Source organism: Cebus imitator, unplaced genomic scaffold (genome assembly GCF_001604975.1).
Source record: "Cebus imitator isolate Cc_AM_T3 unplaced genomic scaffold, Cebus_imitator-1.0 Scaffold42, whole genome shotgun sequence".
NCBI lineage: Eukaryota > Metazoa > Chordata > Mammalia > Primates > Cebidae > Cebus > Cebus imitator.
Genome location: NW_016107357.1, coordinates 17,736,114 through 17,755,946, shown reverse-complemented (window position 1 = coordinate 17,755,946; position 19,833 = coordinate 17,736,114). Strand labels below are relative to the sequence as shown.

The following is a 19,833-nucleotide window of genomic DNA, read 5'->3' as shown; positions in this document are numbered from 1 at the left end:
GAGTCTCGTTCTCATTCTGTTGCCCAGGCTGGAATGCAGTGGGCATGATCATAGCTCACTGCAGCCTCGAACTCCTGGGCTCAAGAGGTCCTCCCACCACAGGCTCCCAGCTTTTGAAAATACTAAAGTTTGGAAAATCATTCCAATATCTTCCATTGTGATACACGAGCTCATGTTTTTCAACCTCTTCAAGATTTTCTTTGGGTAAGCTATATTTCGTAAGGAAGATGTCAGTTGCTTCTACTTTTTCTAGAAGGAATAAAGCTGAATGTCATTTTAATAGGTACCACCTTCTGTACTTGAAAAGGGCTTCTACCATCAGATAATTGGTTCTTCTTTAGAGGGTTGAATTGTTTACTGAGGTGCTATCAGTAGACAAACTAGCAAATTCCCACTCCTCTGCAAGCTAGATTTAAGAAAGAAACCCACGTCCCATAATGGGATTAATTGTGCTTTCCAATTACAGAGACAAAGAACAATTCTGGCCCACCTTGAGGTCCACTGAGTACCCACTGTTGAGGCCCTCTAAGAGCCCACACAGCAAATATACAGATACAGATGCTTTGTAAGGATAATGAGGTTTTACCAGCTGTGCCTCTCTATTTTCACAATGGAGAATAAAGACCTACCCTGACTGTCTTTTCTGGAGCTCTCCAGTTAACTCATAGATTCCAAGGCATCTTCTACCATTCGGTGTAACCCAGAACAGGAATTGAAAGAGAAAGGCATTGGGAATGTTCATTCAGGAATCTGTCTTTTCAGTGTTACTTCTGGTCTCCCCAAAACTTACTTTGGTTTGAGTTTTATTTATAATGATAGATATGTATTAATATATGTATATATTATATAAGTATAGAAGCCTAAATGTACAATAAAGAGTAATGATGACATAGTCATGATTGCCTAAATTATAGTGTATACGTACATGCTGGGATAGTATGAAGCTGTCAAACATATAAAATATAAAAATACCTACTATATATCATCAAATGAAAGCAGAACACAAACTACATTCGTATTTTGTAATGTACAGTTGATTCTTGAACAACATGTATTTGGACAGTGCAGGTCCACGTATACATGCATTTTCCTTCACGTCTGCCACCGCTGAGACAATAAGACCAGCCCCTCTTCCTCTCCCTCCTCATCCTCAGCCTACTCAACATGAAAACAAGGACCAACTTTGTTGATGATCCACTTCCACCAAAGGCATAGAAAATGTATTTCATCTTCCTTATAGTTCTGGGTTTTGTGTGTTGTTGTTGTCGTTGTTGTTGTTTCGTTTTCTTGAGACTGAGTCTCACTCTGTCGCCCAGTGCAGTGGCACGATCTTGGCTCACTGCATCCTCTGCCTGCTGAGTTCAAGTGATTCTTCAGCCTCAGCCTCCTGACCAGCCGGGACTACAGGTGCATGCCCCACCCCCAGCTAAGTTGTGTACTTTAATTTTGCAGAGACAGGGTTTCACCATGTTGGCCAGATTCACCTGCCACGGCATACCAAAGTGCTGGGATTACAGGCGTGAGCCACCACGCCCAGACTCCCTTATAGTTTTCTTAATAACATTTCTTTTCCTCTAGCTTACTTTATTGGAAGAATACAGTTTATAATACATGACATTAAAAATATGTGTTAATAAACTACGTTATTGGTAAGGTTTCCAGTCAACAACAGACTATTAGTAGTTAAGTTTTTGGAGAGTCAAAATGTAGATTTCAATTGCATAGGGGAGGAGTATTGGTAGCTCTTAATCCCCACATTGCAAGTGTGCGTTTATACAGTAAAAGAAAAAGATTAGGAAGAAAATTTATCAAAACGTTGGTATTCTGCCTAACTAGGTATTTCTTACTCCTACATATTTTTTGTATTTTCTAAACTTTCTAAGGTAAATATGCATTGCTTTCAAAATCAGAAGAAATAAAATATGATTAAAGAACTAAAACAATTTAAATAGCTGTAAATAACTATTTTTAATTTTGTTACAATTATTACTCTAAATGATAAATATGTTTTCTTGCATGTTAGATATTATTTATATGAAATACACTGTTAAGACTATAGTGAAATAGCTTATTTTCATAATTAGGAAAGTTAATATTCTCTATTTCTGATACTTACTGGAGAAATCCACGCTATAGACCTAATGGAGAAATAAAGTCCAGTGGCCTCTAGTGACAACTCTGCAAATACAAGTTCTGCGGGACACTGTCAAAGTTCAGTAAGTATTTATGTTTATGCTGCCAATGCTATGCTGTGATGGGACACCATTATAAGATCAATAAAATGGAATTTATTAAGCATACAGAAAATTGGTCTTTTAGGGTAAATGTTTTACCTAAATAGAAAATAATCTTTGTTAATGCTTGTAAAATATTTAGAAGATGCTACCTAACATATACATTTTTACAAAGAGGAAAAGTAAAAATTTAAAACTAATCCAATATTTTAAAGGCATTGTAGTGCTTGTATTACAGTTCTACTAAACCAAATCCTGACCTTGTTTGAATATTTTATACATAGTACTTAATATATTTTCCTCATCTAATAATACTGCTATCAAAAATCCAACTTGAATTGAGGCAGCATACAAAATATGGGGAGGGGTGACTGAATCCTTAGAACTTCCAAGTAGTAAAAAAATGAAATAATACGTTTTTTGTTTGTTTGTTTGTTTGTTTTTTTATGAGCCCTGAATAACACTGTGAAGATGTCTATACTCAGATGCGTATGCACTAATCACAGAAACACAAGTCAAACCTTTATCTGTTTAAGGAAACAAAGTTTCGCCTTTCTAAGATGAAAGTTAGTAGTTTAATATCATTCCAGTCATCTTTCTCAAGTTTCATAATCTTCGTTAAATTATCAACAGAAACATGCAATTGATACGGTCTGTCTCTGTGTCCCCACCCAAATCTCATCTCAATTTGCAATCCCCACTTGTCAAGAGAGAGGTGACTGGATCACGGGGGAGTTTCCCCCATGCTATTCTCCTGATGTGAGTTCTCATGACAACTGATGGTTTTTTAAAATGTTTGACGGTTCCTCCTTACACTTACTCTCTCGCTCTCTCTCTCACCTGCCGCCATGTAAGACCTGCCTGCTTCCCCTTCTGTCATGATTGTAAGTTTCTTGAGGCCTTCCCAGCCACACAAAAGGGTAAGTGAATTAAACTTCTTTTCATTATAAATTACCTAGTCTCAGGAATTTCTTTATAGCAGGTGAAAAAGGACTAATACAGCAATTATCATAAAAATGATTCAACAGGGTTAAGGATAAAGGCCTGCCTATAGCAATGGATATATAAATGTATCTTTGAGCCAAAGACCCCGGGGTGCTTCACCTCATACTGTAACCCAAAAAATCACAATATTTGTGGTCACTGGACACTGTCAATGCTTAAGGAAACAGGAAGGAGCTGGATGAATGTGTTTTTAACAACTATAAACCACATAAAACACCTTTCATTTGATAATGTATAATAGGTATTTTTATATTTTATATTTTTGACAGTGTTGTACTGTCCCAATATGTACGTATATGCTATGATTTATGCAATCATTATCCTTTGTGTAATCATTACTCTTTGTTGTCCATTTAGGTTTCTCTATAGGCAGGTTTTAATGGTTTAGAAAATCGGTTTTACTGAAGAGGAATGGATGGAAGAGAAACTGATAATTTAGAAATACACATGAAATATGCTTACATCATTTATTTTCTCATTTCTAACTTCAAAGAAAATGTGACAGAGTAACGTTTATAGAACACCCAAATAATATTTTCTCTCTCACCTTGGAAGACCGGAAGGTAAATGCCGTTGATTTTACATCAGCTTTCTCTTTGTCCATGAGTAGAAGGTTTTTGTCTTCCATGAGACTCAAGTATTTTCCTGTTGTGACATGGCGTAGTCTGAATGGCTGGCCCCATCTTATGTGGCTTCCACTCCACCTAATGAAAATAGTTAGGATTTGATCCAATAGCACCCACAATCATAGAAGGAGTAGCTATTAAAACATATGTCAGATAATGAACAGTCATATATATTGTCTTAATGTTCTCAAAAAACGTAGGATGTTAATGATATTAATTTCATTTCACAAGTAACAAACTGGCTATTGAGAATGATTAAGTAATATACAAAGTCACAAAGCTTATAGTAACTAGAAGTTAAGTTTAACTCAAGGTGTTCGACTTTAAATGCCATACAATTCACACTATCCAGTATTCTATGCAGAAATAACTAAGAAGTTGTGCTCCAAGTCAACCTCTAATACAGAGCAGTCAACCTATAATGAAGATAATACAGGAAGTGCAACATCAAATATTTTAGCATTTACTAGTTAAAAACTGTTGTTTTATTTGCATAGACTTGAAAAAATAGTAGTATTATTGTCAATATCTAAGTAGGATTATTAGTTGGAACTCATACATATAAGCTGAAGTATATAGACTATACTTACCTGACAAAAGAAATGTATTCTTATACTTTAAACTTTAATATTGTAGAACAATATATTATTAGAACCCGATGACCAAGAAAATGAAAATTCTAAAAACGTCAAGAAAAAATGTAATAAACAGAAAATATAGACTGTTTCAATAAAAAGATAAGTTATGATCATTAAAAATTTGCTTGGAAGGATACTGAATGTTCTTAATGTGCAGAAATGATAAATGTTTAAGATGATGGATACGCCAGTTACTCTGATCTGATCATTATACATTACCTGTATTAAAATATCACTATGTATCCCATAAGTATGTACAACTATTATTTGTCTATTGAAAATAAATAAAATGACTTTCAGGTAGGATAAAATAGAAAAATCAAAATACAAGCTGTTATTGCTTTGCACATTACCTTATTAACTTAAGGTTGTGCATTTGGGAGCTTTAACCATGCTAAGGTGTAGAGTGATGACAGTTCTATTGTGTATGACTTTCCTTAACGTCATACCATGCAAAGTGAGGACAGCCCATATATATCATAGATCAGAGACATGCTTAAGATCAAAGCAGGCCAGAAAACTAAAACCAAATGATTAGAAAAGATTTAACAAGCAAATAAACATCAAAAGGAAAAAATGACAAATTTGATATTAGATAAATTCCAATTTAAGGCCAAAAAGCACAAAAGGTATACAGCCAGATATTTTAGAAAGAAAAAGTGTATACTCTAAAAAGAATGCATGTTGTAAAGTTTCACATGTCAACAACAAACTGAAAATAAATATAAGGATAAATTTTTAAAAGACAGCTTATAGTAGATGATTTTGTCAAAATGCAATGAGTCAAACAAAAAGTAAATATATAGGGGGTTTCAATATAATCTTATTAATTACTAAACTTGGTTTTTTTACAGACTCATTAAAAACGTTTGTGTTCTACAAATTGAGAATACTTTTTGTCAAAGCTAGCAATCTTTTGGTAAATTATAAATCAATTTAATGTTGTTTTCTAACCTCGATTTTTTACTTGAGATATTAGCATTGAGATATTAGCTAATTAGCAGTAGAATTATGTTATAATAAGTTCATTTTCACATGAATTTGTTATAAAGGTAATTAATTTGGAAAGTCCTCCAACTAAATTAATAACCATGTACTAATAAACCCAGATAACACAGTATTGTCTTAAAATGAAATTAAAGTTTGTCTACCAATAATAGCACATTAAAACATTTCCATTTTGATAATAAATAAGCTTTTAAAAATCCTCCTTTTATAAAATTAGGGGCATTGTTTTCAAATACTATGAAAACCACAATTATTATTTTTTATTTTATTTTCTGTCGCCCAGGCTGGAGTGCAGTGGTGTTATGTCAGCTCACTGCAAGCTGGATTCAAGTGATTCTCCTGCCCCAGTCTCCCAAGTAGCTGGGACTACAGGATCATGTCATGACACCCAGTGAATTTTTTGTATTTTTAGTTGAGATGGGGTTTCACTGTGTTAGCCAGAATGGTCTCGATCTCCTGACCTCGTGATCCACCCGCCTCAGCCTCCCAAAGTGCTGGGGTAACAGACATGAGGCACCATGCCCAGCCACAATTATTTTTAATATTTGTTTCCATTATTTGAAAAACAATGAAATATTTGGAAAATATGAGGTTTGGAAATAGGAAGTCACTTCCAAATAACAATTCATCTTAATCATGATAGAATATACCTTCATTTTCAAAATAGCTCAAAATGTTGACCAGATACATACTATTTACTAGGATATCTGGTAGGTGTTCTAGGCTTATTTCTATTCAATTGAACTCATATGTATCAGTGCCCCTTTCAAGGCACTAAGAGGATTCTGGTAGAAATGGAATGAATGTGGCCAGTTTTTGGCAAAAACACTGTGAAATCTAAGCATATCTGCTTTCCTTTCCAGCCACTCAAATTAGCCTGGTTTCACTTGCCCAGACCCCCCTGCCCCCTCACCCAACTAAATAAGAGGACAAGCCAAAAAGTATCAAGAGGCAAGAAAATAATATGTAGTAAAAACTAAAATTAGCAACAGTAATGTGGCTTTATAAAGCAATTCCCTACGGTAACATAAAAAAACTTGTGCCCTACGTATTGTCGATATTTATTCAAAATTATCTCAAAGGGAATTGGGGAATAGTAAGTAATTCTTTATGATACGTCACAATTTAATTTTGTTTATTTGTGACATAAAAAATAGAACTTGAACTATAGAATAATTCATATTTTTCATTTCAATGCTTATTCCTATTACAGGAACTAACATACATCTCACTTACAATATCCCTATAATTTTGCCTTGGAGTAAAATATAAGAGAGCATTTTCTATTAAATGTAACTCCCTACATTAAAATGATTTATTGAAAAGGCCATGATACTGAAAAACTTTTGACAACAATAGTTTTATTTGGAAGAGTATGCACTATAAAATATAAAATGAATGGGCCACATCAACTACAACAAATATCTTGTTGTAGTTGGATCTCATTGGAGTAAAGGGAATACTGAATATCCCAAATATGGAATATAAACATTGGTATGAGACAACATAGTTCTATCATAAACTAAAGCAGGGTCTTCACTATAAATTCCTACATATAAAGCAAAACTACTAATTATGAGGCCGTTGCATATAATAAGACATCTAAACTTCCTAGAATGGAAGGGATTTAATTCAAAAAAATAAAAAAGCCTAAACTGAATGTAGCTCAATTTGCATATTTGCCAAAGTTGTTTAAAGAGTCAGTGTCATCTGAAAAACTTCTTGAAATAATTATATTTCTTACAAATGAATCTCCTACTTTCCTGCTGCTAGACAGGAGGGTGAAATTTAATCAAGGGTCACAGAGGAGAGCAAAATATCTCTCTTTTAGCTGCTAAATCGTTGAAAAACTACCTGTTCTGCCTTCTCTGTGGTATTCCCCTCAGTGGCATCTGGACTCTGAGAAGCAATTAGCAACCCCTTTCCCCTGTGGCTGGCCATAAGATCATGTCCTTTCTATATGTCAATCACCCATAATCGAAGTCAAAATAAACTTCAGACTTCTATTTCAAAATACAAACACAAGCGACAGTAGAGGATCAGAAACGAGACTACTTAATGGAAGGTATGTAGAAGTTTGCAGAATAATCTAGATTTATCTAGTCACAGCTCATCAAAAATATTAATAACAACAAAAAGTCCTGTCAGGTTTTCAGAAGCTCTTGTGCTATTTTTTTAACCAAAAATAAGACAGATTTAGAGGCTCTACAAAAAGATATATATTTCTTTTAGCACTCAATTATGAAGTATAGGTATCTTTCTACATTTTGAAAACACACAATCCATTTTATAAGGGCCAAACAACCTCTCTAAACTGCACTTATACTAATTACGTATGTAATTAGTCATTATTTATACAATTAATTTGTATAAACACTTCTTTAATCTTTCATTTTATAATACACAAAGTAAAAAATATGAGTAATAAACTTTTTTCCTCAAATTGTCTGAATAATTACAAAGCATATAAAAGCTATGAGTTTTTCCTTTGTTTGTCTTAGAAGTCTGTCTCTTCTTTTTCCATCTCATTATGATATGCATTTCCAATAAAAATTTTCTATTAAGTTTAGTATTCACCAAAAATTTTAATATTTAGGTAGATTTGATCAATTGTACATTTATATCAAAGAAATTTAATATTATCAGTTAGTTATTAATGACAATACAGAAAATCCTTTTAAAGTTATAGACTTACTAACATGAAAAATGTAAGAAATTAATTAATATGAATATTTTTGTTGCACAGGAGTAGGATGTAATGAAAAGGAAAAACTTAACAATATATATTTTTATTGTTAAAGAACCATTTTCAGTAAACAAAGGTGAGTATTAAATCACAGCATTACTTTCCATTATTTGGATATTTTGAAAAGGGTGACGTAACATTTTATTTTAAAGTGTCACCATTTAAAATACACTAGAAGTTATATTCTAAACATCTAAACTGATAATGAAAGGATTTCTATGTCAACCTCCCAATGTTCAAGAATGTACAAAGTTTTTCAAAATTATTGTATGGGAAACATGAGCAAAAACAACTGAAGGCCACTAACTATTCTCGTCACCATCAGACAGGCAATAGCCTCAAAGTAAAAGGTCTATCAAGATAGTTATGCGACAGTAAGATAGCCCTCATTCCCACCCATGGAATCTGTTATCCTAAACCAATGAACTCTTTAAGGCCCAATACAAATCAGTTATCACCCTAAATCAATAATGTCTTATTGATTGATCGAGACAGCATTTTGCTCTTGTTGCCCAGACAAAAGCGTAATGGCGTGATCTTGGTTCACTGCAACCTCCGCCTCCCGGGTTCAAGAGATTCTCCTGCCTCAGCCTCCCGAGTACCTGGAATTACAGGCATCCACCACCATGCCCGGCTAATTTTTTGCATTTTTAGTAGAGACAAGGTTTCACCATGTTGGCCAGGCTGGTCTCAAACTCCTGACCTCAGATGATCTGCCTGCCTCGGCCTCCCAAAGTGCTGGGATTACAGGCGTGACCCACTGCGCCTGGCCCAATAATGCCTTTAAGGCCCAACACACTGGGAAACAAATACACTGAAAATTTATTGCTTTTAGGTAAAGGACTAAAGCTTCCAACTATTAAAAAAAAAATCTGACATTCTAATTCTACTTAAAATAGTCCAAAATGACACCTTTCTCATCATATTGTATTTATTTACAGGAACTAAAAGGAAATATTCAGTTTTTTTTAAGTAATCAGAAAAATATTTTATATATTTATGCACCATAAATATTAATACATAAAAACTCTCACTACTATAATGAATACACAGTGACTTTTATAACAATGCAGATTTGTTCTTGGCTATCAAATGATTTTTAAGTAAATATAGTGACTTCCAGTAATGACTCTGTCCTACTGCTCATGTTCAAGTTTTCTGTTTTAAATGTGCTTTTGGAGGGTTAAATCCATAGTCTGTCAGATTGGAAATGTGCGACAGGCTTGCAAAGAACTTGTTTTGTCTCCAAATCTTACAACTCTCTGTCCTAGCGCCCTTTCTGCCAAGAGATGCATGGTCTGGGATGAGATGATATTTAAAAAGTGAGCGAGGCTAAAGACAAAAACGCACTGTACGAAATTACTGCTTATTTCTCAGGTTTGCCAGCTGGTGAACTGAGGCTAAGGAACTATAAAGGTAGGTGGAAGGAAAGAGACCAAAGAGAAACACTCCACCACTTCCTCAGTGTTTCCTTGGTTCACTTGCTTGCTGTAGTTTTCAGCATGACCAGCTGACACAGAAGCACAACACTGGGCTATTTGATACACGTAGTGCATCGGGCTGTGTTTAGAAGTTCTACTTACGCAACTCTTAGCGTCTCTAGTCTCCAAAGGGAACGTGCATGAACAGACACAGCGCCACCTTCATAATGAACAGTTCTGTTTCAACAAACAAACAAAAGCCCAAATGTGAGTTAAACATGTTTCATCCTTTGGAATCTAATTTTTTGAAGCTAATTAGAAAAGAAAAACAAATGGCCTGTGAGTGAACAGTTAAATTTATACTTTTTGCCAGGAGGCAATATAGCTGGAAATAAAAATAACCAAAATAACAGTAACAGTGATCAATCTAAGTTTTCCCTGAATAAACAACGATTTAAATATATTGTCTCTTGCCATTTTCTCCCTCTAATCTCATTCATTTTCTCTTTCTCTTTCTCTCTGTCTCTCTGTTTTTCCCCCTCCCTCCCTCCCAGTGAACAGACAGTACCTTACTCATCTAACTTAGGTCCATGAAAGTACTCTGTGATAAGATTAGGTATAGTTTAATGCATCATTATTTCAATATACACATATAAATATTTAACTTCCAAATTCTGTTTTAGATTATTTAAAGCATTTTAAAGAAATGTAAGAACAATAATTCTTAATATTTTAACATAGCAGTCTGCAATTTTTATCAAAATATAAATATCCAAAAAGTCACAAAAAGGAACTTCTTTGGATGCATATCACATGCACCCAAATTTCAAAACCCTCATAATAATAATGTGTTAATATGCCAAACATAATGCTAAGTAATTGCTATAATTATCCAAGTTAATGTCTGCACCAATGCCTTGGGATCCAAATTAATGTTTGCACCAGGGCAAAGCTGATGCACGTGCCCTGTTTCTTCCTGTGTGTTCACTATCGTCCTCTCTATAGGGTCTGTCTTATGTAAACACATGAAAGCCTGTCGTGCCTCGAACATCCTATCTACTCCTGTCAAGTTCCAGTGGACTCTAATCTTGCTTCCAGGTCCATTTCTCCAATGAAACAGAATTTGCTGAAGTCATCAAGTGACTGTCATGTTATCACATCCACTAGACTTACTTTTTAATACTGTAGAAAATCCAAGTTTTTCTAACACCATTCTCACCTGCCTTTCCTCCCACCTGTTTAGATATTCCTTCTCATTCTATCTTCAACGCAGAACATTTCAAACATGCACAAAGGTAAAGAGAATATTGAAATAAGTCCCCATACACCCAGCACATGACATCAACAATGATCAACACAGGGATAACCGCGTTTCACCTATAACCTCTACTTACCTCTCCACATGCAACTCTAAGAATAATTATTTGATATTATAAAATATCTAGTCTAGTGTTTGAACTGCCCAAACTGACTCACAGATGTTTTTAATTTTCTCTTGTTGCCTTTTCAAATAAAGTTCCAAAAAAAGATATACTTAACAGTTAGGGGTCCTAAGTTTGTCTTATTCTAGAATAGTCCCATTCCTCTCCCGTCTTTGCCTCTTGCCATGTATTTGAGGATAAGTAGTCTGTGCCATGTGTCCTAGAGGACTTTCTACACTCTAGATTTAGCCAACAGCCTTTCTATGGTGTTTTTTAACATGTACCTCTAAACTGGTAGCAAGATCTAGAAATCTAGAAGCTTGTCCAAGTTTGAATTTTGGGCAAGAACATTATACAAACAGGTGTTTGTACTTCCCATTATAACAAAACAGGGGGTATATAATTGTCTATTTCTTTAGATAAAAATTGACCAGTTGGTTTGGGATCACCCTAATCCATCCATTAGGACCTAAGAGATTTAGGTAGTAGGTTGGTGCAAAAGTTATTGTGGTTTTTGCCATAATAACCAATGTCCACAGCAGTGATTTTCAACTTTTGCTGCATAAAGTACTCACATGGAGAGTTTTTAAAAATCCTTACGTGCACCCTCACCAATGACATTAAACAGATCTGTAGTCAGGACTTTAAAAAGCTCTCTTGCTGGTTGCAATGGGAAGCCAAGCATTGGAAAGCACAGTCTAAGTAAGTTACTCCACTGTAGCACTATTGATGTTTAGGGCTGAGTGATTCTCTGTTGGGCTGTCCTGTGCATTGCAGGAGGTTTACAGCCCTGCCCTCTACCAACTATAAGCCAGCAGTAGTTTCCCACCAGCTGTGACAACCAAAAGAGGTCTCCAACATTGCCACATGTCCCTTTGGGGACAAAATCATCCTCAGTGTAGAGCCACTGACATAGGTGAGTGGTTCTCAGTCTTCAGTGAGGTAGAATCCTCTCCCGTTGAGGGCTTGTTAAGACCCAGATTGCTTTTCTCACTTAACATAACACCCTCTAGGCTCAACCATGTTGCCAAGAATGACAGAATGTCATTTAAAAATTACAACTAGATTGGAGATAAAAGTTCTGGTATTTGATAGCAACTATAGCATGATTGTGGTTAACAATTTATCATATATTTTCAAATGGCTAGAAGAGAGGATTTTGAATATTCTCAACATAAAGAAATTATAAATGTTTGAGTTGATAGACACAGCGATGCCTGATTTGATCATTCTATACTGCATGCATGTACTGAAATATCATATTGTACCCCATAATTAGTACAATTATTATGTGCTAATTAAAAATAAGAATGTTTTAAAAAGAGATTGCTGGCCCCATCCCGAGTTTCTGAGCGGCCAGGTCTTAGGGTGAGGCCGAAGAATCTGCATTTCTAACCAGTTCCCAGGTGATATTGAAAGTCCATATTTTGAGAACCACTTGGCTAGATTATTTCATTTTGGCAGTGGTACTTAATCTTGGTTTTATATTAGAATCACATTTTAAAAATCCAAAGCACAGATAACACTCAGGCTAATTAAATAAGACTGAATGTCAAAATATAGACATTGTGCACGTGTCTGTGTGTGTATACACACATATAGAAAGAAATACACTCACACACAGACACAGCTTTTTAAATACATCTGACCTTTAATAAAGGTCTTTTACTTGAAAACAAAGGAAACGTTAACAGATTTTTAAGACTTTTACTCATCATAGTTTCTGGTCATAAACAAAAAAATGTAGCAACAAATACTGAAAAGACAACAAGAAATTAACAACTTGGAAAATGAGGAAACCCTTCTAAATTATTCATGGGTCAAAGAGGGAATCAGAACTATACCCTATGTAGAATACAATGAAGGCAAAAACACTTCTTAACAAATCTGTGATTGACAGGTAAACTTTGAACACTTTTAGTCTGCAATGCTTTAATTATTAAATAAAACACATAAAGAATTGCCTGAAGACACAAAATAGAGAACAAAATAAACCAACAGAAAATAGAAAGAGGAAGAAACTCAGTAATGTACTGTTAAATAAGATGCAGATGTGTAAATTACGTACATTTTCTGTGTAAGTTATCCCTACAAATCTATCATATTATGTATATAAGCAAATATATATCTGTATAAGCGCAGAGAAAATTGTAAAATAACGAACATCAAACTATTAGTATTCATTACATTAGAGGAACAATTATATAAGGTATAGAGAAATTAAGCTCAAAAACTTTTAAAAAGGCCTCTAAGATACAAAAGCGTGAATAATATGTCTTTGTAAAATTATATAGATTTATGTAATAAAGTGTATGTAGAATTATCATGCAAATATTTTACTTTGATAACTTTACCATTTGAATTTAAAAATGATCTTTCATAAAAATTTAATGGTATTTTTATTAAAATTCTAAAAGACAAATATAAAGTCAAAAGGAAAGTTGAATCCTCCTTCCTACCTGAAATATTTTTAGCTTTATCTTGAAGGTCCTTGTGCCTTGAATTATTCCTCTTTATAGTTTTTTAAATGTTTCGTTGGCTGGTATAGAGAATCTGATGACTTCTTTTGACTATTTATTGCCAATCAGGGAATCTTTGCTATGATATCGTTCCCACATAAATATACGGCATGTGCAGAATGTCAATGTCTGTCTAACAAGTCTTCATGGGCTGTTTCAGACTGAAAATTGGCACCACAATATCAAGATCTAAATAAATAGGAACTTCAGTCCATCATAAAGGACATTAAGGGCATTCAAAGTTATTTAGAAATCAGCCCACCTAGAGGAATACACCTGCTCTATTAAGGGACTGTCCCTTTTCCCTGCAATGCATGTCAAGTATGAAATCAGAGTCTAGAAGGAAAGTTGTTCTAAAGACCAACCAGTTTACCAAATGGTATTACCAACTTGGAACTCATACAAATAAACGGTTATATTCAGAGCAAACACCCTTTCCAACAGGAAGACTGAAAACAGATAAAGATTCTCTAAGAAATTAAACAGATTGAGAGTGACAGCACCTTTTGAGCTAATCATAGCAAAAGAATTTAATGCAAATGGCAGCAATGATGCCAGAATTCCCGAAGGTCAATGCATATGAAAATATAATAGAGCTCACGCAGATCTTTGTTAACTGAAGACTATTTTTGCCACGTACTAAAACAGTGTTACAGCTACTGAGAAATGGAGCATGTGCAAAGGAACTGGATACGGTTATTATTTTGAAGAGAATTTTGTTAAAAAAAACTTTCATCACACAAATCAGACAAAGTCAAAGTCACTGTAATTTCACTGAACAGGAATTTTAAAAATAGGCACATGTAGCAGTATAAGCTTGTTCAACAGCACTTTGAGAAATTCCAGACTTCAGGCTGTAAGTTATGCCTACATAACGCATTATCCCCCAATATAATACATTTCATTAAGGAACTCATATTTCAGACTGATCATATAAAACTGCCTGACGAGGCCCTTTAAGGTTATTCTAAGTACAAATCCTTCCCATTATACCATCATTTCCACTGCTCATAACTATTATTATCATATTGTCCACTGATATAAAAGTCATTAGCTATTTTTGCTTTTTTGGCTATAAAACACAATTTGAGTCTTATCTTAATTGTCAAACCAGTTGTTTCTCGGTAAAAAGCAGGCACTTTGACAGCTAGAATAGTTCATCTTCAGAACTGGAGGCCCCGAAAAGACTAGCATTAGCATATTAATAAAAGCACAAATCCTTACAAGTTCTTCATAGCTTGACAGTTGGGCATATATTTACAATAAAATTTTATAGGACGCGCAATTCTAATTAGTGGACTTTAGTACAGAATCATAAAACACATTATTAATAAAAGATTGCACACTGTAAAGCAATACCGTAATCCACCCTGCAAGGAAACCGCTTCTTTTCATTGTAAGTGCTGCCAAAAGCTAGGTCAACAGATGACATCACAGTCACTCTCTTGCTTGTTCTTCAGGGCAACTAAAAGTTGATGAATCACTTTCACATTCGATTGTTACTAACATTCTGAAGATGTCGCTTCTTTGTGTGAACCTGTTCAAGTTGTTGACCTCCTCTCTGCCTCATTTCCTTCATATGTAAAATGGGAATAATTTTTACTGGATTACCGTGAAGAATGAATCAGTGAAATAACCTCCGTAGACCACTTGGAAGAGTCCTTGCACAACAAATGTGAGCTCTGAGGGTGCAGATGGTGATGGTGATGATCAGGACCATGATTACGGTCATAATTTATAATCAATCCTTCCATATAGGGAGTAAGACTCAGTAATGTTTTGCCTGAATTGAATGGATTACTGCAAAATCAATAGTATTTCCTGCTTGTTGATATTCAAAGGCCCTACATTCTGAAATAGCTCAGGACAATGTAAGTAGAAAATGAAGCCTACCTATTAACAGTGACATCATAAATCAGTTGCTTCAGTGCTAACCTCCTCCTGCAGTTCAAAGGTTCTCAGCATTCCTTTTTTAAAATAATAAACACATTATTTTATACTGTTTCTGTGGGTCAGGAATATAGTGTATGTTAATTAGATGCTTCTTGCTTGGTGTCTGCCTTGGGGTCTTTTGTGAGGTTGCAGTCAAGATGTGAGCTAGGGCTGTAGTCACTGGAGGTCTGAACCAGAGTTTGGAGGCCCTATTTTCAAGATGGTTGTCACAGGGGCTTCAGTTCCTTACTATGTGATTTTCTCCACAGGTTTGCGTGAGCATTTTCACAAGATGGCATGGCCTTACTCCTCTCACCTACCCTGTCTGCCTGTCCTGTTATGCCCAGCATATTCTTCAGCAGTGGTTTTTGACCTTTATGGAGTCACATGGTCACTGAGATCTAATGAAAACTAGGGACCATCCCTCCAGGACAGAAAACAGATGGATTTACACATCGGCATTCCTTTTCAGCATATCTGTATACTTTTTCTTTTTCTTTTTTTTTTGAGACAGAATCTCAATCTGTCACCTAGGCTGGAGCACAATGGTGTAATCTTGGTTCACTGCAACCTTTGCCACCTGGGCTCAAGGAACCCTCCCATCTCAGCCTCCAGAGTAGCTGGGACTACAAGCATATGCCATCGCATCTGGCTGAGTTTTTTTATCATTTTATGTAAAGACAGGGTTTCACAATGTTGCCTAGGTTGGTCTCGAACTCCTGGACTCAAGTGATCTGCCCAACTCAATCCCACAAACTGCTGGGATTATAAGCATGAGCCACTATGCCTGGCCTCCATTTGCTTTTAGTCGTTCTCTACATCAAAATGATTCTGAATATATTTGCAGTCTTAAAATTCACATTCTAGACAATATGTCTTTCCTGGGCATCTTCAGCAATATGCTTTGTTTTTTTATTGACAAAAGTTGTATATATTCATCATATATAACATGATATTTGAAATATGTATACATCGTGGAATAACTAAATCAAGCTAATTAGCATACGTATCACCTCTCATACTTATTATTTTTCTGAGGTGAGAACACTTAAAATCTACTCCCTTAACAATTTTCATTTATAGAATACATGGTTATGAACAGTCACCGTGTTGCATACTATCCCTCTTACATTTACTCCTCTTGTCTTAATGAAATTTTTTACCTTTTCACCAACATCTTTCCAACCTCTAGCTACTACCATTCTACTCTCTCCTTCCATGAATTCGAATTCCACACATAAGTAAGATCATGCAGTATTTTTCTTTCTGTGCCTGGCTTATTTCACTTATAATAATGTCTTCCAGGTTCACCCATGTTGTTGCAAATAACAGGATTGCCTTCTTTTTTAAGGTTGTATAATATTCTATTGTGTATGCATTTCAATACTCTCGTAAAATGACACTATAAAAAAATTCAAGCTCTGAAAAGAATGCATACATTATATAGAATAAAAGAATACTTCTTTTCCTAACTACCTTCTCTCTTATTTAAATCATCTTCTGAAGTCACCTGCTCTGTCACCCTTCCTTTAGCTCCAGCACAGGGATCCACTGTCTCCAGAATGGTAGGACTTGACAGCCACCACTATGACATTCACTGTCACCCTGCAAAGGTGGCCTAAAACAGGCGTGGGCCTACTTTTTCTGTAAAGAGCCAGATAGTAAATATTTTAGGTTTTACAAGCCATATGGTCTCTGTCCCATTATTTAATTCTGTTTTTATCAAAAGCAAACACAGACAATATGTTTTTAAAAATAGAATGACTGATAACAATAAAACTTTACAAAAACAGGCAACTGGCTAGATTTGACCTACTGCCTTGATTGGCTAATCCTAGATCAAGAATATTCTACCCATATTATTGGTCATTTTAATCTCAGAGAAAGCTAGCTGGATAAAATCCAGGGTCTACAGTCTTTCATAAATTGGAAGAAAAGTCTTAGCTTATCTATCTTGAATCACATTTCTAAATCTGGAATTCCTATCTATGTTATGACAGATCTTTATTCCTTTTAAGAGAAATATAGACAAATTTACAGTGCTTCAGAGCACTTGGCTTATCCAAAAAAGCCACATGAAAGAAAAATTAGGGCATTCAATCTACTAGTTTCTTCAACATAAGAAAGCCCTGACCAGGTTAGTGCAGTAATGCTGAATAGCTTACATAGTCTATTATTATTACAGTATACAGATACTTTAAGAGGGGCTCTAAGTGAGCTTTATTTTTCTCATTTTTAAATTTACCATGACTTTAGAGCAATAGGGAAATGATACAGATCTTCTAAGAGTCCTATTTTCTGTATACATACACATCCTGGTTTCGTTTTTTGTCAAGAAAGAGGGTACAGTGTATAACAAATATTGAACACCAGAAGAGCTAAATAATAATAAATAATAAATAATAATAAAAGACAATTCAATCAGTCCATCAAATTTTGATCACGAAGCCATTACATATGTTAAAAATAGAGAAGAATAGTTTACCAGACTCTGAATATTTCCTTGCCAATTCATATCATAATTACATGTTTCTGTAGAATATAATAGGGACAAAGAAAAATCCATATCAATGTATTTTAGTTACTGCAATGCCAGGAAGTAACAAAATACTACTTCATTTATCTAAACTCCACTGTCAATGAATATACCGAAGAATTTCTGTGATATATCATAGAATTTAATCTTCCCTTCAAAAATCAGCTTTTTATTATCTAAACAGATTATAAACTTCATATTTATATGACATTTATATATTATATATAAATATATTATAAATGACATACATTATAAATGTCATAACAGGTATTTCTAGAAATCACTTCTTTATTCCAAAAGGGATGTGCTGCTTGAATACAAGTATGATAGCAAAAAAGAATATTTTCTCCTTTTGTATACATAAGGTAATTAAGATATCACTGAACCATAGTATAGTCCCTCATCTCAACACGCTAAAGAAAAATATCATTGATCATATCAAGAGATGAAGAAAAAGTATTTGACAAAATCCAATGTCTGTTAATAATACAAATTCTCAGGCATTGAGGAATAGAGAGGAATTTCCTCAAGTTGACAATGAACAGCTAAAAAAAATACCTACAACTAACACCATATGTAATGATGAGAAGGTTGTTGCTTCTATGTCAGGACCAAGTCAAGAATGTTCTCTTTACCATTACTACTCAACGCTGTATTAGAAGTTCTCAATAATGCAACAAGATAAGAAAAGGAAATTAAAGGTATACAGACTGAGAAGGAAGAAATAAAACTGTTTTTCTTCATAGATGACATGATTATTTACCCCAATCTCAAAGAATCGAGACAAATAACAACAAAAATCTCTTGAAACTAACAGACAATTATAGGAAAGTTGCAAGACACTACTATACAAAAATCAATTTCTTCTATACAGCAATGAACAATATGCATTTAAAGTTAAAAATTATTTATATTAACACCAAAAAATTAAATGCTTAAATGTAAATCTAATAAAATATGTACAAAACTTAAATAAAGACAACTACAAAACTCTGATTTTAAAAGTCAAACAAAATCTAAATAAATAGAGAGATATTCTGTGTTCATAGACAGGAAGACTCAATATTTTCAAGATGTCAGTTAGTTTAAAGCAATTGCAATCAAAATCCCAGTAAGCTATTTTGTAGATATTAACAAACTGATTCTAAAGTTTATATGAGAAGTGAAAGACCCAGAAGAAGAGCCAACACAATATTGAATACAAATGAAGTTGGAAGACTGACACTATCTGATTTCAAGACTTACTATAAAGCTATAGTAATCAACACAGTATCATGTTGGTGAAAGAACAGATAAATAGGTCAGTGGAACAGGACAGAGAGCCTAGAAGTAGACCTCAACAAATACAGTACACTGATCTCTAACAAAGAATCAGTAATTCAATGGAAATTTTCCCCAAGTGGTGCTGAAAAGACTGAACATCCTATTGGGAAAAAAAAAAAAAAGCATCTAGACACAGACCACACACTTCATAAAAATTAACTCAAAATGGATCACAGACCTAATATGATGGAGAAAATGTAGTCTTTTCAACAAATAGTGCTAGAACAACTTGATACACATGTGTAGAAAAACAAATCTGGAACACACCTGACACTTTTCCACTAAATTTAGCTCAAAATGAACCATAGGCCTAAATGTACCACATAGGACTATAAAATGGCAGAAACTAACATAAGAGAAAATCTAGATGATGACGCATTTGACAGTGATGTTTTTAGAGATCAAGAGCATAATCCATGAAATA

General features: G+C 34.4%; 1 protein-coding gene across 1 annotated transcript in view; it reads right to left on the bottom strand.

The window, feature by feature from the left end:
* The window catches only part of RYR2 (ryanodine receptor 2), a 787,527-nt gene that overhangs the window by 409,577 nt on the left and 358,117 nt on the right, over positions 1–19,833 (bottom strand). The window contains exons 11-12 of the mRNA XM_037737814.1: positions 9,841–9,915; positions 3,751–3,943 (exon numbers count right to left, since the gene is read on the bottom strand). Coding sequence (XP_037593742.1) covers positions 3,751–3,943; positions 9,841–9,915 — 268 coding nt within the window. The remainder of the gene's footprint in view (positions 1–3,750; positions 3,944–9,840; positions 9,916–19,833) is intronic.